Source organism: Salarias fasciatus, chromosome 22 (genome assembly GCF_902148845.1).
Source record: "Salarias fasciatus chromosome 22, fSalaFa1.1, whole genome shotgun sequence".
Classification (NCBI taxonomy): Eukaryota; Metazoa; Chordata; class Actinopteri; order Blenniiformes; family Blenniidae; genus Salarias; species Salarias fasciatus.
In genome coordinates this window covers 13,786,368-13,806,645 of record NC_043765.1, presented here as the reverse complement: position 1 = coordinate 13,806,645, position 20,278 = coordinate 13,786,368, and the positions used below count along the sequence as shown (strand labels likewise).

Below are 20,278 nucleotides of genomic sequence, written 5' to 3'. Positions count from 1 at the left end.
AGGCTGCGAATTATCCGAATGGGAATTTTTGATATTCTAATGCATATGTTTGTCATTAGCAACATTTTCCTTTGAAGTTTATATGTTGGTGTGTTTCTAATTGCCAGAGCTCACGAGTAGTGTACTTCTACAAGGAAATGTCTGTTAGGTCCAAGCCAAATACTCTAACAGTCTTGATTTTTTGTGTCCCATCCTGTCATTTTGTCATCTCAGTGAATTTATTTTCTTTGTCGTTAGATTGTTCATGAGTTCCATATATACATGTGAGTTTGTATCTTATTCAGCAGTGATGTTCTTTCATTTTCTCAACAAAGTGTAACTCAGAGGTGCAAGCACACTAAATCCACCCAGTATTTGGGCACTACTCCAATGATATTCCTCACTGAATTTCCAAGTCACTCCTGTTTTAGGGTAATTTGGACCAGTGTGGAAATGTGGCTGCGTCTTTAAACTTATAAGTATGTATATTTTTAATTACCCCCCAAAAAACCATGGGTTTCAACTCCCACCTCTGGGAGAGCTTCTCTCATATCCCGAGGGACAAGGCACCGGGGATGGACGAGAGTCGCACTGAGTACCTTAGGTCTCTGGATGTGCAGGGACTGTCTTGGTAGACACGTCTCTGTAACATCATGTGGCAGTCGGGGACGGTGCCTCTGGATTGGCAGACCGGGGTGGTGTTCAACCTGTTTTAAAAAGAGGGACCGGAGGGTGTGCTCCAACTAGAGGGGGATAACACTCCTCAGCCTCCCTGGGAAAGTCTATTCCAGGGTACTGGAGAGAAGGATTCGACCGATAGTTGAACCTCGGATCCAGGAGGAACAATGCGGTTTTCGTCCTGGTCGTGGAACAGTGGACCAGCTTTATACCCTCCATAGGGTGCTCGAGGTCTCGTGGGAGTTCGCCCAACCAGTCCACATGTGATTTGTGGATTTGGAGAAGGCGTTCGACTGTGTCCCTTGTGGTGTCTTGTGGGGGGTGCGCCAGGAATACGGAGTCCGGGACCCCTTGTTAAGGGCCGTCCGGTCTCTGTATGACCAGAGTAGGAGTCTGGTCCGCATGGGCTGCAAAAAGTTGGACCTGATCCCGGTGCATGTCGGACTCCGGCAAAGATGCCCTTTGTCACCGGTTCTGTTCGTCATTTCTATGGACAGAATTTCTAGGCACAGCCAGGGGCCGGAGGGGGTCAGGTTTGGTAGCCACAAGATTTCGTCTCTGCTTTTGCAGATGATGTTGTCCTGTTGGCACTAGGGCGGTTCGCAGCCGAGTGTGAAGCGACAGGGATGAGGATCAGCACCTCCAAATCCGAGGCCATGGTCCTTGACTGGAAGAAGATGACGACCTGCCTTCTTCAGGTTGGCGGGGAGACTCTGGCTCAAGCAGAGGAGTTTAAGTATCTTGGAGTCTTGTGCACGAGTGGGGGACGGATGGAGCTTGAGATTGACAGGCGGATCGGTGCAGCGAATGCAGTTATACAGTCGTTGTATCGGTCCGTTGTGGTGAAGAGGGAGCTGAGCCGAAAGGCGAAGCTCTCGATTTACCGGTCAGTCGACGTCCCCGCCCTCACCTATGGTCATGAACTTTGGGTCATGACTGAAAGGACAAGATCCCGGATACAAGCGGCTGAAATGAGCTTCCTCCATAAGGTGGCTGGTCGCTCCCTTAGAGATAGGGTCACCAGTCACCAGGGAGGAGCGAAAAATCAGTATTTAAGCTACAAAATTAGCACAAATGATCCATATCTTGGAGTACACAGATAGAACCAAGGTGATCACAGGAGACACATGCAAACTCCAAACTGTGGAACTGAAACTGGGAATTGAACTTAGATATCTTTGCTGTGGTATGAAACTGCAAACCACTGCACCACTGTGAGCTGCATCTCAGTATGAAAAATCCCAAACTAACCCTGATGTGTACAGTAGTCTAAAAAGGGAACGGGTACGATCCCAGCCCTCCACTCGTCATCCTCCTCCAGTGCCTGACACTTTGCAGATCTCCCAAAGCTGCCTGGTCTGACCTGTACTGCTCTCTGGTGGCTCTTATAGCCATCATAGAGCCTGGTGTGGGCCAGCTGAACACTCCTCCAATGGGACACATATCACTTGGTTTTCACACAGTTTTCGAATGGCCCTGTGTGTGTGTTTCAGCAGCCAAATAGCTTCTTTTATGCCTTTCATACTAGAAAAGCAGACTGATTATGACTGCACAGATGTGGCCACAATAAAAATTCCACTTATCACATGTTCGCTCCACCGACACCGGGCTGTTGTTTCAACAAAGAGCTGCTAGGAACTCCTTGGTGTGTCCTGAAAAGTTATAGCATTAAACACAGGGGATGACAGTTTTGGATGACAGTTCATTGCTCCCAGCAAACCCAACTTATTAAATCTTTTTCTTTGTTTGCTTAAATCTTAGTTTGACACCATCTTTATAACGATACAGACAAAACATGTCCGCACACTTCGGGTGTGCACACCCACACACATTCACACACGCACACAGAGCCATGTTTACACAGCCCAGCAGTAGATTTTCAGAGGTGTGAGGCCAGAACGGGCAGGGTCTTCTTACACAGCCAGCAGTCTTAGCCAGCAGCTAATAAAGACCCGCATTGAGCCTGAAGGTTGGGGTGGGCCGAAGCGAGGACCACAGTCAGAGGGGGCTCTGCTGCGCACGCTGGTGGTCTGGTTGATATGTCTGTGTGTGTGTGTGTGTGTGTGTGAGGTGTCCTTTGCGGGTGCTTTACAGCTGCCTATAGCTGGAACCTGAAACAACCAGTTGGGGTCAGCAGGGTTTTATGTGAACGATCAATCAACCAGGTAACCAATGGATGGTTTTGCATTAAGATTTAAAGCATTTGATGTATGATATTTGAATCATTTTATTTTCGTGAGAGTGGAAGATGTTACCATCTGGCTCCAAAATCTAGATGTCACCTTCATCGCTGCTGTTTGCTGAACCAATTTGAAATTCCCATCCCCATCTCCTCCTCCTATCATTGTGCTGGAGCAACGACGGCCTCTCACCTGCTCGTTTATTTTCTGGCAGTTCTTGTTTTTGCAGCATTTATTGGATTTTTATTGTTGAGCGTCTAGAGTGGCTTTTCGACCCTCACCTCAGGTCTCATATTAGCCTGAGTGAGATCCAAGAACCTGCAGTTACTCAAACGTAGTGGTTTCCTCGTGTCTTTCATTGAGTCATTCTCCTCATGTGTGTTTAGTTTTACTCTTGCTTTATGGTAGAACTACGCAACTTCTAAAACATGAATAATACAGTCATCAGAATGCAGATTTCATGCCCAATAAGATGTACTTGATGGTTTTTGCTGTGACAGTGTTACTCAGTCTGGTATGGATGAGTTTTTATAGTGGTCCATATGAACTAATGTATCCTCTAATGTATCACCATCCTTGCAAATTATATCAATTTTGACTACAGTCTTTTCTATTCTTTATTTTATACTTCAATACCATTATAATGGTATTGCAAAGGAAAATTGGAAAATAGTATGCCCCTTGTTGAAGTGGATTCATCAGATCCTGCTGTTGCCCAGAATTATCTATCTGGAAATCAGTCTCAATGTGTGAGAAAAGACAACCCTGCTCAATTGGAATTTCCAGTCAGACCAGCCAAATGATGTAAAAAAAAGTAATTCAACTTGGACATATGTTGAATTGCCTGTAAAATTCAAAATTCTTCAACTTTCATTACGTCACCTTGCTAACTTACATTTCTTCAGTTGATAGATATTGCATGTTGGTGTACAACTCCCGTCGTCATTGGAATTCCTCTCTTCCTCTCTGTTTGCTCCTCGGTTGTCTGTTTGGCTGCTGGTGTCAGAGGAGCCCATTCAGACGGAGCTCAGTCCGTTTGGAGAGCAGTAGCCTCCAGCACGGAGGCATTTCAGCTCCTTCAGGGGGATTTGACCAAGATTTCCTGCCCCTTATTAAATTATAATCTCCCTTCTACCTCTCCTTCTTTGTGTTCTTCCCTCTGTTTTGGACGGAGAAACCATGGCCTCCCTTCTCTGTATTGCTGCCAACTGATGTGTGTGTTTGTGGGTGCGCGACAAGTGCGCGTATGTGTGAAGCTTTTTCTGCTGCCAGCGGAAGGAGTGTGTGAAATGATTGGCGGGGCACGCATCTGAAGTAGGTCAGCGGGGAGATTAAGAGCTGAGGCTTTTACTTTTCCCTTTCTTTTTCATTTCTCCACTGCTTCCTTCTGTTTTTCTTTCTGCCTCTTGTTATGACCTCATGTCTCCAACACGGCCCCCTGTTTTCTCTTCCCCTTCTGTTGCTTTAATCTTGTTTATGGCCATAAGTTGCTTTATTTTTCTTCGTGTTTGCTCATCCCTTGCCACAAGTCTCTCTGAATCATCAGGATCTGTAATAGCTCAGTGTTTTCATGGAGTATCAAACTGTAGAATCATTTGACGAAAACAGACTACAAGAGGGTTTTTCTGGGCTCTTCCTTCCTGGAAGTTCGCCCGAGCTACGTGCAGCTTGGGATTTTTCCAGTCCCGGCAATGAAGAATGGAACAATTGATAGTGTGTGATTGTTCCGGGTTTAGGCCCCTTATTTCAGAGCTCCAGAACATTTCTCACCTTCGAATGCTGACTCCTAAATAAACCCATGTGCGCCCGCTCTGCATGGACTTTTGACTGCTCACCATTACCGTCTTTGACTCTGGATGAACTGCCGCCACGAGTATTTTGACACACGGTCAGGAAATAACGAAGCCGTGTTGCGAAAGGCCCGCTGCAAAACTCATTATTGGGAGTATTATGAATCGTTTGTGCAGTGGCATGTTTGGAGCTCTTGTCTTTGTCTGAACTTCGAGAGTTTTCGGGTGCGTTCCCTGACATGTGCTCAGTGCAGGCGCCACTTTGGAAAAAGCAGTAGCCACCCACCCCGCAGAAAGGATCAAGGTAACAGCTATTTTGAGGCATGGCACAGAAAAAGGAGACATAACACAGACTGAGAGCCCTGTCCAGGACATTAGTGCTATACTGAGTCCTGCATCCGATCCAGATCCTGCACAACACCATGCTGTCTAACTGTCTATCCCCTTAACAGCGATTATCCGGTCTGAGGCTAACGCCTGCAAAGGCTTTTCACTGAAACTCAGAAAAACATGCAGTCCTCAGCAAACTAGCTGCATGAATTAAAAAAAAATGTATGGGAAACTTTCTGTGAGAAATTAATCTGCTGTAACATAATATCAGCTTGTTTGTGACCCTTTCCTACTGAGTGCATTTCAGGGTTACAGTTTATGTTTCAAAAAAAAAAAAAAAAAAAAAAAAAAAAAAAAAAATACAGTGCTTGAGCATCCATCTGTCCACCCTCTTCACCAGTTTGATCAGACTAGGGTCACGAAAGGCTAAAGCACAAGATGGCTAATTCAGGTACCCACTGAGAGTCAGTTTAACACAGAGACAACCAAAGAAAGCCTCTTTGAACAACATGAAGATAAAATTTTCAATGTGATACAAGGAAGAACCACATTATTGATGTTTCAGTACAGTATCAACTGCAAGAATTTAAATGCATTTCAAAGTAGAAATTATCAAATGCACCTATTTTGATTTGGTAAGCTGAATTTACAACCATTCAATTATTTGTTTTCCTGAACTACATACATGGTTAAATATTCCAAAACTTTTTGTTTTTTTCTGAACATGATCAAATTTGCCCGTCCATGATGTAGAGTCACAATATAACCTCACAAACTTTGGATTATTTGACAAACTGAAGTCCCTAATGAAAACTCTCCACACATTGGAGAACATGCAAACTACTGAAAGTCAAGAAAGTTTGTGTTGGTTAGCAATTTCAAACCAGGAACACTGCAGGTGTCAAGGGGCAGCTCCATCTACTGCACCACTGTGCTACCTCAGGCCAGAACTTCCTCTGTACAAATCTGATTGTTGACAAACCATTCTCTATTCCATTCTTTATACATGTTTATACGAATGAAATGCAGCAATCCGATACTATTATCATGTTAAAGTCTTGTTGAAGACCTTTTCGTTTGCAAAGAAGTCTTTCCTCTTGCCAGAGGAAGACAGCAACCAAAAACAGAAGCATGCGCATTTGCAGATCCAGTATTTTAGAGTACTTTCCTTCAGCAGTACATTTAATTTGGTCAGTAGTTAATCTTGCATTGAATTCTCGTAAAGTCCTCAATCTCAATTTTCTCTTTTCGGTTCTTCCCCCTAAAACTGTACCACACTGTTGTACTAGCAGCAGGAAAAGATTCGCCCTGCTTGGTCTCGGTTTGGCAGCAAACAATAAGGGCATTCACACGAGTAAAGAGCAGCACAGAGAGCAGGAGGCTTTAGGAAGGGAAATAAAGGGAGAGAAAAGAGCTGGGCTTGCCAGTGGAGACCTGCTCGGCAGTGAGGGACAGAACAATCATTCTGATTTACAGGAGATTATATTACTGGGTGTCCTCGAAGTTTCCCTCCTGAGGTGAGGTCATCTCCACTGTGCCCTCGAACACACAATTCCCTTAATGGTTATATAACCCCATCCATAAATCTCTATCATTGCGTTGATTTCTTTCTCTCTTTTTTTTTTTCTCAACAGGATGAGAAATTCTCGTAATGTCAGGTTTTGAGAGGGTGGAAGTGTGCTTTCAGTGAGCTGTCCTGCCGCATTAACAAGCAGGACACGTAAAGTATAACTCCGGAAAGGTTAAACCAGACTGCACATTATGAGACAATTTTTTTTTTCTTCCACTTTTTCTTCTCGGTTACTTAATCAGGTACTCATACTGCGTTTGGGTGCATTTACAGGTCAGACAGAAAGTTATAGCTGTCTGCGTCTGCCTATATACCCCTACCCCATTTTCACAGGGATTCGTTTTCAGTGGCGCTCGCACAGAGAAGATGAGGTGATAAAAGTGTGCCTCATCAAAGCTGTAAGAAGGCAGACCGTCCAATGAATTGTACTGGATCTATTGTCAGTGAAAGGACACTGTTCGGAGGTGGAAGAGCTAATAAGGGTTCCTTGTTAATCACACATGAAACTCTACAAATGAAAAGATCCCATGTATCTGAGACTAATTAGTTTATGGGCATATTGCATTGGCTTGTATTAATTTCTTGCTCTAAAATCAACCACAAGTAATGATTGCGTAACCCTAACCTGACTTTAAAACATGGCCTCATTAATGTCACCGGTCACACACGCACACAAACACACACACGCACACACACACTCTCATGAGTATTAAACGTGCTCCTCTGAATGAAGTCAGCAAGAAATGTAAAGCCTCTATCTGACCTCCTCCCTTCTTTTCCCTTCGCCACGACCTGTCTCCCTTTCCCCCCAACTCTTTACACGACCTACACCCTCCATTTCCTTTTGCTTGTTCCCTCTTTAAACACTCCATCAACATGAACTCCGTCCTCTCTGAAGGCCCCTTGGCACTTTTCTCACCCTCTCCAACCTTCAGGGATGTTAGGAAAACAGTGCTGCTCCACAGGTACCGTTTCCTAGAATTGAAGAGGTCCTTCTCCTTTCCTCCGCCTTCTGCATATATTGTGATTTTTTTTTTCTTCAGCTGACGTCACTCTTTCCTTCAATCCTGTCTCCAGTTTATCTAAAATATGGGATTTTTGGTTTTGCCTCTGCCTTTACAAACTTTGTAAAAGATTTTAAAGTGCAGTGGTGAGGACGAATGACACACAGACAAACCAGCAGGGCTGACGAGTTGAGTAAAATGTTCTTCGTGCCACCTGCAGGACTTGTATATCATCATTATTACCAGTCAGAGACAGAAAGATGGATGTTTGTCAGTGTTTGTAGTTTCATGAGTTATATGTGTGGACGCTCACATGCGAATCACCATAAATCATATGCATCACGTCTCGACTGCTGGGGGGAAAAAAATCATGTCATTTACTTTTCTATAGTTAACTTCTGATTCAGTGGAAAAACAAATTGTAGAACACAGACGTTAACGTCTCATTATATATGAATATACACACACGGCCATGTGTTTTGTCTTGTTTACATGCTGTTGGGTAATGCGGTGTGTGTTCAGAGCTACCTAAACCTGTGACCAGTGCTCAAATAATATGCTGTGAGCCGACACCTCAAAGGGCTGCTGGGGATGATGGAGGGATTACCTCGGTGAGCACGCTCAGTTTCCTCCCACGCAGACACAGCCACCCTCAGACTCATGAAGAGCGGCCTTGTGTAGCTGCTTCGCTCCCTCTCTGCCCCGGCCTCTTGTATATGTATGAGACAAAGTGTATTTACAGACCAGTGGTTAATAGCGCTGCCATACGGGCCCCTTTGTGTCTGTTTATGTATTCTTAATGTTAAGATATCTACAGGTGCATTTTGTTCTTACAAGAAATACTTGCTTGTCTAGACTACATATTGGAAAATCAACCACAAATCTATACAGTGAAGAGTAAAACCGTACCTCTGTTCCTCTTACAGTGGTTCAGTTTCCCACATTTGCTCATTAAATTGGAAAAAAAAAAAACAAAAAGAGGAATTTGGTTTAAAAGAAATGATTGTGGTTGGAAGAGCTGAGCAGCCATGTGGGTGGAGAGGTGGTGCGAGGAGCGGTTATGGTCATGGTTGTGGCAAAGGTTTGTTAAAACTGGTTGAATCAGCTGAAATATTTGGTCAGATTTTTTAAGAGCAGTAGTCTGTGAGGCCTGCGGTCTTCGCCCAGCTATTCAACCCGCACGCACCTCAGTGGTTGTTGAACGATGGGGTGTTTTTGTGGAAGCTGGCATAGCAGAGTACATGATGTTAAGGCGATGATTCCTCCACTCAAGGAGCGGCTCGAATGTTCACCGCAAAAACAACCGCCTCCTCTTCCCTCCATGATATTGAATCCTCACACTTGGTGCACCTATAATCTCTCTGTGGCACGTGGTTTAGGAAACGTCTGGCAGTCTGGATTCGCACATGTGCAGCTTTGGGGGGGAAAGAAGAGCGCGCACCTCCAACCTCACCTCAGCGCTGCTGATTTCATTAAACGGTAGAAAAGCAGGGGAGTGTGTGCCTGGCTGGAGCTCAGCTCGGCCGTCTCACGTCTCTGTTGCTTGTCTTAGAGAGGCTACTTGAGATGCAGCCGAATTTGGGTTTGGAGGCTGCTCGGTCTGCTTTGGCCATCCGCGGCCTTCACAAGGTTAGCTTTTCAATTCCAAGACATGTTTGAAGAAAGGCAACGGTTGCAAGTTTCCCATCACCAGGTGGTTTGGAGGCAGATGTGTGAGATTAAGTGTAAGTGGGGATGTTGGCTGTCTGGCCAACTGACGCGCCAGCACAACACCACCCATCCAACTTGTGCGTCGCTTCATCCAGCCACGGGTCACGGGGCGCTGGAGCCAATCCCAGCAAGTTATGAGAGAAAGCAGACGACAGGTCAGCAGCCCAGAGTCAATCAGTGAAGCTACTGCAGTCATGTGACACCATCTTCAACTCACATGTGTATAAGGTAAACTGGTGGCTCTATGTTAAGACTGATATTTCAGTTGAAAATCCCTCGACATATCGTTAAATCATACATTTAAATACCAACTTTGGACAGTGACAAGTGTCAGTGAGGACTGGTCACCTATGGCCTTCACTTATTGTCATCTGAGATCAGTTCCAGCAGCCTGTCAACCTCCAGTCAAGCAAAGCAGTAAAGAAGATAAGAAGATGAACGGATGGGTAATTTAATGATAACATTTAATCTGATCTGCCAATTGATACATCTTTTCACAACACAAAAAGATCACATGGAGAAGAAGAGCTAGTGTAAGCAGACGCAACTCTGCCAAAAAGAAAGGTAAAGGAATGCAAAGACAGCTCCAAGCAGCGTATTATTCAGGTTTGTGGCTGTTGGAGTGATAGAAAGAGCTTAATGATGTGGCAGCTGTCTGAATGTGAAAATGCCAAGGATGACTGTCAGTACCCTTTCACACAACAGTCAGATCGCCCTTCCTTTCTTCATTAATGCTACTTTCTTTGTCCCATCCTTGTTTTGTATCTGGTGTGTGTAGTGATTTTCTCTCGGTTAAATCTGTTTTATATGAAGAATCATTCGTCCTGACAGACGAAGGTTGTTTTTACTTTCATGCTGCTTTGCGTTTAATGACTGAGAGAGTCTTACATTCACGATTACCTCTTCTCTTTTCAGACTAACCGTTCTGTTATGGCTGATTTTTAATGTGAAAGTGGGCGAGAGTTAACAAGTGTGACTATTTTCAAGACACCCTGGCTAACCACTTACCAGAGGTATACTGTGTTCTCATGCATACCAGGAGTGAGTGTTTTGTTACGTGGGTGTTCTAGTGTGCACGAGCACGCACGGCCCTCGGTCCGGCAGTGGCTCGTGGTGGCCTGCCAGAGGGGATTGTGGGGTTTTTATTTCTACTTTGTCTGGAGAACTTTTCAACGAAAACATTTGATAAACAGTTGGCGGAGGCCTGCAAACCAGCAGTCTGTGACTGATCCCCGTCTGTGCGCAGGTCCCGTCTGTGAGTCAGTGTTACTCAGAGCGGTGGGCATCCAGAACTGTTAAATTCCATCTGCACCGAAACCACAGACCCCCACACCAGACGAGATTCCCTGCCAGCCAGCCAGAAAGTCGGCCAGGCGACGCTGTTCTCCCTTTCGCCCATTTATGTCCCTTAACGTCTCCGACGCAGCTTTCTTCTTTTTTTTTTTCGTACGCGGTGCTTTGATGTGATAATCTCAGATGAAACCTTTTTATTCCTCTCTCGTGATGAATTCAACAGCAAGGAGCAACATTAGCAAACAAAAGCCACAGACACCACTAATCACATAATCTAACTCACAAACACTTTAGTAAATGGCTTTAAAACAAGAATTTGACTATCTAGCTATGTGGTTACTGAACATTCACAGACAATGGCAACAGTGGAGCAGTAAAAACAGGCCAAAACTCGGCACATATGGAGGCAATGAACACACCTCTTTTTTTTGTTCTTAAATACTAGTGATTTAAAGTCTGCTGTAAACTCCCAGATTACCCCCCGATCCTGCTGCCAATTAACTGCATTGTGCAATGTAATGCAATTTTCAAATTAGACAATGTCAGCTCGTGTTCGAGTAACTGCTGCACCTCAGAATAATCTTCTGGTGGAATAACACTGAGCGCTGCCGACAGTGAGACCAATCAGAGTGAAATGAAAATGATGATTTTATTAGATTGGGCATGAATTGCCTCAAACTAGGTGCTTGATATGACTACAAGTTGTGTGCAGTTGTTCATTGCAGCTTTACCGTGGTAATTGTCAGAGGTTAAACCTTCGATGGGAGCAGTATATTGTGTTTCTCCATTGGTTGGCTTGTTTTGCAGCCCACTTTCTCTCTGTGGGTTTTATTTGTCAGCCATACTCCTTATTAAATAACTCTGTTGTACATTGCTTTAACGTCACAGCACCACTGTATGACACACACTTAATGGGAAGAAACTTGGGGGATATACTTTTTCATGGCCGTGTAACATTATCTCTCGTCCTCACAGAATTTCCACATTTAATAAACGCATGACGCGGTTGGCATTTAATAGTGTGTGGAGCGGTCAGTGCCTGAAATTACATTTTGCATCCCACATCAACACCAGAAAGAAAAAGAAAAACCCCCAAAAGCCGTCAGTCATCACATCCAAAAACACCAAACTGATGAAAACCGCTCCGTTGGAGTGGAAATACGTGCTGTTTTTCACACGTCGCCTCACCAAGCTGAAGCCAGTCATGCACACCTACCGTCACTCACTCACAGGATACACAAACACTCAGACTGTCCTCTGGTGGTTTCCTGTTCACACTGATTTTGTCGTTTTTATCCCAGAGTAAATTAAAGTCAACAGAAGTGCCTGTCGCACTTCCTCTGGGAACGTCTAGACCAAACAGTGGCCCGGCCAGGAGCTGACCACAGGCTTTACCTGAGCAGCAGCTCCGAGCACGCACGAGGGTCAGAGGGAAATGAGGCTTCACTGGATAAAGGCAGTAAAAACACAACTTTTATAAATGAAATTTAAAAACATTTATCAAGTTTATTGAACATTCTAGCTGATGATGATGATATCTATCTATCTATCTATCTATCTATCTATCTATCTATCTATCTATCTATCTATCTATCATGCCATGTGGGACAGGACAATTGTAGCCAAAATAACTACGATGAAAAACTAAAAAATCTGAAATTGTTGTTATTATAAATATATTTTCCAGTTGTTCATCACAGGTTTTTCTGGATTATCATTTCAGTCCACTTGAGATCAAACAGGACTTTTTGTGGCTCCTGAACTGAAGTGAGTTTGGTCCTCCAGCTGTATAAACTGGATGGTGTTACAGTAACAGAATCTAGGGTCAATTATCAAAACAGAAGGTGTTTAGTGCCAACATGACGTGAGATCGTTGTATTTTCATGTGTGACGTTACACAGTTTTAACATCATGCTGCACTTTTCTCTTCACACCCGTCTGTTAAAGCCGTCAAATCACTGTGTGCTGTTGAGGTCAGTGGATTTCATGCTGTTGTTTTTTTTTCTTCTTTCTTTCCTGTTTTCTACTCCCTTCAGTTCTTTGTGTTTGACTCCTGAATCCTGGGATGCTGGTGACCATGCTGTTGGCTCCTGTCTGTGTGCTGCTGATGCTCGGGGGGCGTACTCTTGCTGGAGGCTATCCCCCCATGCCACAAATGAAGTACATGCAGCCCATGATGAAAGGCCCGATCGGGCCTCCGTTTCGAGAGGGCAAGGGACATTACGTCGGTGAGTATTCTTTAATGTTTCACTCTGCCCTGTGTGAGACGCTCAGCAGCTCTCCAGGTGGAGAGGTTTACTCGGCTTGAAGCATAAATAGAAGGCGCTTTAAACAGATTCTGCTGGATTTTTTTTTTTTTTCTTTTTGGCCATAGCATTTTGCAGGTTCTCAGTAGGGGTCTAATGAAAGCATGGTTGCTCAGTGTTTGCTAAACTCCGCAGAGGTAGTTACTCCTCTCGCCATCTGGATGCTGTTACCCCACATGTTCCTTGGGAGAAAGTGTGAAGGGAATCAAAACAGATCAAGTTGAAGGCTCAAGCTGGTGAATTTGGGACACAAAGAGCACAATTATTCTGTGAATATCACTAGCTGCAAATTCTGGATTATGTAAGAGGTGCCTTTTATTGTCACAGAACCCTTTGCACATTGACTTTTGAGAGTTTGCACAAAAAGCCAAGACAGAATAATAATGTAGTGCTGAAACTTGAATTCATTTTTATGCCTTGCACAGAAATATCAGAGATCTTCCAGAGAAAACCTAATGTGAGGCTGTGCTTTCAGTAAATGGGATCACAAAACATGTGGTAGAAGTTCACTTTCTCATTTGGAAGTGGGGATCGTGAAGTTTGCATTGGTTGCAATGATTTTATCGCCATCTAGTGAGAATGTGGACACACTGCATCACAACCTGAATTATTTTTCTGTTGAACTCTATTGAACTCTGTTTCTATGCTCTTTCTTTCATCTGGTTTTGTTAATGTCACGTATGAATACATTAACAAGCACTCATTAAATCTTTTAACCCTTTATTGGACAGGTGAATATATTCTGTACTGACACATTTCTTTCTGTAACTTTAAAATAGATTATTGATACAGCTTGTACAGGATTTCTAACATATGGGAGGATTATAAAAATGAAGGGCTCACTAACATAAAAACGATTGTATTTATACCTTTTCACATCGTATTTGATGTTAAACACTGTACTTGTCGAATTAGTGCACCTCTATTTTCAAACATGCTCACAATGCATTTCAAATCATAAATAAGCTACTTTATTCCAATAACACATCATATTAGGGAACTTACAAGTATTGAAAATGTGGTTTAAAAAAAAAAGGGAAATGCATCCAACACGTCTTTATGGTGAAACTATGAAATTATTTTCAAATTTAATTATATTTTTAAGTGGAGACATGGATGAGTGTGTGGATTAGTGTAATTTTATTGATTGACTGATTATTTGTTATTTAGATAAATAAATCAAATTCAAATGGCCAATATTGTCACAGAACAAAAAAGAAAAAGTGTCCATGACAAGATGAACAATTTCTAATTGGAAATATTTTGATGAGTGCTTTATGAATGTTTACATTCTGGAGATTATACAATAGAATAGAATTACCTAATTAATCCCAGAGGTAAATTATTTTAAATGGGCATGAATCTTACTAAGCATATACAATGCTCTGCAGTGAAGCTCCTGTCTCCTCTCTGGAGGATTAAATTCAGCTATATTCAGGAGAGCTGCATAACAAGGAAAAAACACTTAAAACTGAGTTGAAATTATTTTTTTCTTTTCAACAATCTGACCCCAACCAGTGTTGAAAAATCACATCAACACATAACATTTCACTGACATGCATGACAGACTGCAAAGTACCTTAATAAATATGCTTTAAGTTGAGTCTTGATTACTTATTTTGTGTATGTTTTCCAGAGTATGTCATATTATTGTCACCCTGTCAAACTAGTGTAAACTGCATCTATAACACTGATAATTTTAAATAAATCTTTATGCCTTTCATTCTTGAATACCTTTTTTTTATATAATCACGACGAACATACATTTCTTTAAATTATTTTTATTCTGCAAATCACCCTCCTCATATGTAAATGGTTTCATGTATTCATAACCTCTTTGCTTCTTTGCAAACTGACTGCTTGTGTTCTCGCACTCTTCACCTGCTGTTACCTCATTGAAGCTGCACTTTACTAAATGTTGATACATTGCTTTAATAACCTTAACAAACATACTCTAAAATATTTACAGTGGCATTTGTTTGTATATATATATATATATATAAACACTGTATCCATCATTATTTAAACCTATTTCGGTTTGTCCAAAGCTACATTTTCTATATCACTTATTAGAACCACTTCCACACTCACATTAAAGCCCAGATGTAAATTAATTTAGCCTCAGTTTCTGTTTGGAGTGTTGTCGGGAGAATTTCGGTTTTCAAGACTGCTGGTCTCACTGATGGCCAGCAGGGGGCGCTGTGGGCCCATAGTTAGATAAACACCGTGTGGCTGCATACAGGTTTAATTTGGAAGAAGCAGTACATCCCAGACCTCACTTCAGACTTTGTCCTCAGTAGTTTACTCACTAAGCTAAACGAGTAAAGAGGTTTGGACTTCCCTAAAGCTTAAGATGAAACTTTATACAATCGAGCCAAATAAATTAGTCATTACTTCCCAATTTGTTGGGCACTCTACACGCTTTTATATATTGACATTTGTCATGCTTGCAGTGTTATACAAAGAGAAAACCAGATGTTCTCCTGACTCTGGAAAGTGATATACAAGCAGTATTTTGCTACCATGACACACAGGAACAGCAAACCATCTCAAACTGGAAACAAATTCTCTCAGACCGGATTTGTCTTTCCATTCTTTTGGCCTCAGTGTGTGACACTGTACTGAGCTTGGAAAGAATATTGAGACATGTGGCAAACTTTGTCAGTCAGGTTTCCTCCGTGTTGCACAAACAAACATCAGGTCTAATGACACCTCCAGGTCAGTCAGGTAGAGAAGCAGAAAGTTTCATCTAGTCTAACTCTCTGAAATAGAAACATCAAATGCATGCAGCCAACATGCTAATGAGCTAAAACATCACAGTATGATCTTATTTCTTCACTTTATTTTTCAATTTATTGCTGGCAATTCTTATGAAATTGTCTTTATGAACACAATCTTAATTTTTAAGGTGTCGCTGCTGTATTTTTAATTTTTTTTAACTTCATACTTTGTTGGGTTAACTTCATTGATACGCGTAGTCCTAGTTGATGATGGACAGTATCTGTTAAAAAGTCAAGTATACACAGGAGTACAAACATATCTGGCCATGCAGTAAAAGAGTGTATCTCAGATAGAAGTTTCAAACTCCAAGGTTATTTTCACATCTCTTGCTGCACCCTTTTCTGATTTGTGTGAGACATATTTAGTTTTTCGATGTCTTTATATTAACAGTGTAACTACATTTTTTTTTGTAGATATGCCACCTATGATGGAAGTGAAGGGGATTCCAGGCCCCCAAGGAAAACCTGGACCAAGAGGTCCCCCTGGGCCACCAGGGCTTCAAGGAAAACCCGGAGTGGGCAAACCAGGTCTCAATGGCCAACCTGGCCCCCAAGGGCCCTCAGGGTTTCCAGGCATTGGTAAACCTGGACTTCCTGGTCTTCCGGGAAAGCCTGGGCCTAAAGGTTTGTCAGGACTCAATGGCGAGGTTGGTCCCCGTGGTGAACCTGGTCCACGCGGTCCACCTGGGCAACCCGGCCTCCCTGGTCCAGCTGGTTTGTCCCTGAATGGTAAACCTGGACTTCCAGGGGTCAGAGGTCCACCAGGGTCTCGAGGTGAACCAGGATTAAAGGGTAGCTCAGGTCCACCAGGTGAGCGTGGCTTAAACGGTGAAAATGGAAATGGAAAGCCAGGCCCTACAGGTCTGAGAGGTCCCCCTGGACTGAAAGGTAGTCCAGGACCACCTGGTCTTCCAGGCAATGGTAAACCAGGACTGAAAGGTTTGCCTGGACTTCCTGGTCCTAAAGGGGACAAAGGACTGCCAGGGGATAGAGGACAACCGGGAGAAAGCGGTGCTCCAGGTCTGCAGGGGCAACCAGGGCCAATCGGATTAGGGAAACCTGGGCTAGACGGAGTTCCAGGAGCACCGGGACCACTGGGTCCAAAAGGGGAGCAAGGACTGAGAGGTATTCCTGGGATGCCAGGAACTCCTGGCTATGGAAAACCAGGTCTGAGTGGACCAAAAGGAGAAAAGGGTCATGGTGGATTCCCTGGTCTCCCTGGAGATAAAGGAGATCAGGGAATGATGGGCCCAACTGGAGAGCAAGGTCTTAATGGACTGCCAGGACCACCAGGACTTCAGGGCCCAATGGGACTCCCAGGGAAACATGGAGTTCCAGGACTAAAAGGCGACTTGGGCCCTCAGGGCCCTCCAGGACTGCCTGGTCTCAGAGGAGACCAAGGCTTCAATGGACCACCTGGGAAAGTGGGAATCCCAGGAGACAAAGGCCTTCCGGGGCCTGCTGGTGCTATTGGGAAACCCGGACCCAAAGGTGAGGCGGGGCATATCGGTTTACCCGGAAACCCAGGGTTGACAGGGGCCCCTGGACCTAAAGGAGAGTCCGGGTTTGTGGGGACTCCGGGTCCCAGGGGCCAGTCAGGCATTCCGGGTCTTCAGGGGCCGATGGGACCGATGGGACCACAAGGCGTCCCTGGCCCAAAAGGTGACATTGGACTCCCAGGGCCTCCGGGACTGGGTAAGTTTGGTGAGAAGGGACCGATAGGTCCTCAAGGTCCTCCAGGGAAGCCGGGTCCAGCTGGGCTTAATGGCATGCCTGGTCCTCCTGGGCCTCCAGGCCCCCCTGGTCCGGCAGGAAACGGCCAGACGGTGGTGGCAGGGCCGACAGATTCCCAGCTGGAAGGGGGTGAAGTACCGGGGGACAGGAAGGGGCCGGCGTACAGTCAGGTTCCGCTCTCTGCCTCCGTGGCGCCGGCCTTCACCGCCATTCTCACCACGCCGTTCCCTCCCTCCGGCATGCCCATCAAATTCGACAGGACCCTGTACAACGGGCAGAACGCCTACAGCTCCGCCACCGGCATGTTCACCGCACCACTGTCCGGCGTCTACTACTTTGCGTACCACATGCATGTAAAGGGAACGAGCCTGTGGGTGGCGCTGTACAAGAACAATGTACCAGCGACTTACACCTACGACGAATACAAGAAAGGCTACATGGACCAGGCGTCGGGCAGCGCCGTGCTGGAGCTGAAAGAGGGAGACCAGGTGTATATCCAGATGCCCTCGGATCAGGCCAACGGCCTCTACTCCACCGAGTACATCCACTCCTCCTTTTCAGGGTTCCTGCTCTGTCCCACATAACCATGTCCCTCCCTTCAACACACCTTCCTGTATCAGCACCTCAGAGTAGCCCTCAATCTACAAGACCTGTAGCCATAAATCAAAACACAACGTCCAGAAAGATTCCGATACTTTTTCCTCCGTCTGTATCCGTGTCGCTCTCAAGAACATCAGTGAAAAAAAAACTAACTTTGTGAATGAAATATAGGAGAAGTTTTAAAAGGCAGGGGAAGGATTTTTGATACTGTGTTCTTTATTTTCAATGTCCTTCAAATGTGTGTTTTGGGTTGTATTTTATGTTGGTGTTTTTTTGTTTTTTTTTTTTAGCGTATATTATTTTAATTATTATTTTGTCATGATGTTATTGTTATTATTTGGTCCATGTCATCGTTGTTGTTGTTGGTCAGTGGAGTCAGACCACAAAGTGCCTTCTCCGAGTAATGTGCTAGTAACAGAGCTTCCCATGTGACTGCACATCCTGCCCACGCGTTCTGACGTCAGAACGCCTTCACCAAACCCCAGCAGGGTGGATTTGTTCGCCGGATGCGGTCACAAACCCCATTTTTTAATACCTGAACCATAATCGTGACAATAAAACCAAGAAACCAACACATCGAGGTGCATTTACAGTATTCTGACGTACAGCGGCAAAACAAGACTGTCATACTCTCACTTTTCATTTTTCACTTTGCCCTTTTGGTACTTCGGACAGTTGCTATGTTAAAAACTATAATGGGATTAAATAGTTGTCTTTAGAATAAGATATATATTTTGAATTTTCGTTGGCCAAAGGCTCTGTTGGAAGCTCTTTTTTTTTTTATTATTATTTCTGTGTTCAATAGCCAACCATTTGAAATCTGGAGTATTTTTTCCCGAAGTATATTGGATTTTCTATTGAATTTTGAATCCAATAAAAACAACCCAAAAAATAAATATGACCTTAAAGTATTAGAGGTTTAAACATTAACTTAACATTAAAATTTACAGTATCATGCAAATACAAGACTTAAAAAAAAAAAGATTCAGGACAATATGAATTAAAAATGCGTATGCATGCAGTCAATGTTTACATGCCATAGAAAAAATAGAGAATGCAGCTGACAAATGGACAGAACACATAAAGCTGGATCAATGGCCTGCTTCCTTTTATTGATCATATTTTTCCCATTTGCACTGTAAATCCATTCACCGTGTCACAGGCATCCTTTCCCTGATGTCTGATCATAACGTCACATTATTTCTAATAGCATACTACCTATTGATCAACAACAAAATGTAATATGCACAGGCATTGTCACAAAGCCGAGTTCTGACACAAAGCTGAACAACTCAAACACATCCGCGTCGTCCTTCAGTGCCAGTTCGTGTCTGACTTCTGATTGTCGCTGGATAAATACAAGCAATTTTGAATCCTCTTTAGTTTTGAGTGAAATGACCTTCTATTCATTTCCAAACCAGTTTGTGTGTGCGAGTGTGTGAAAAGAAAAAAAAAAAAAAAAAAAAGCTGAATTACTGTTTAGCTTCAGCCACAGGATGTTTCAGAAATGAGTGTTCTCTAAGTGTACTGCTGGAAATGAGAATTGATTTGCATTTCCTCTATGAATAAGTAAAGGGACTGACTTCGGCCCGCACGTTGTGAAACACAGGTTGTGTAACGTTTAACAAATCACTGCCAGATTTCTGGGAGAGGTGGCAGGTCAGAGGTGAGCGCTGTGTATTTACTCATTTCTGCCGGGTGAAACATGAAAGATACACTCCTCAGCTTGTACGCTCTCGACGGTGTACTCTTCTGTCTGGCACTGCGTCAACATGTCTTTGTGTGCGAGTGTGTGTCACACTGCTGGCCCCTTGTCATTCAGATCACTTCAGCAAAGATAATAATAAACTCAAATAGAGTTAAAAAACAAACAAACAAACAAAAAAAAACCTACTTATGAAGAGTGAATGATCCACAAGAAAGTTCCAGAATTCATATGTCTTAATACAGTTTTTAAAGTAAGGGAAAAAGCAATGGAATAGAGGATGAATGTGACTTGGAAGTAGAGATAGAATAAATGAAACAGGGATACTGAATGACAGCATTACTGGTTGACACTGAACAGTCGGCGTGTTGGTCAAATAAATGACAACAGCGTGCAATAATTCGGAGTTGTGCAGAGTTGAAGATCTACTCCAAAGTTCGGAAAATCTCCCCCCCACCCCAAAAAAAAAAAAAAAAAATATTCTGGGTAAAAGTGTTTGCAATGAACACTTGGTGCTTATTTTACTGTCTCGGTGCCTTCTTGTCTCTCAGCTCAGATTTTCTAATTTATGCCAGCCAAATCTATATTACACTGAATTACAGCTTCTTTCCAACCAGAT

General features: G+C 43.5%; 1 protein-coding gene across 1 annotated transcript in view; it reads left to right on the top strand.

Moving 5' to 3' along the window:
* Positions 1–20,171, top strand: part of col8a2 (collagen, type VIII, alpha 2) — a 41,110-nt gene extending 20,939 nt beyond the window's left edge. Inside the window, exons 2-3 of the mRNA XM_030082281.1 lie at positions 12,571–12,762; positions 16,035–20,171. Of these exons, the coding sequence (XP_029938141.1) occupies positions 12,600–12,762; positions 16,035–17,938 (2,067 nt within the window). The 5' untranslated portion in view covers positions 12,571–12,599 and the 3' untranslated portion in view covers positions 17,939–20,171. The remainder of the gene's footprint in view (positions 1–12,570; positions 12,763–16,034) is intronic.
* Positions 20,172–20,278: the final 107 nt, after the last annotated feature.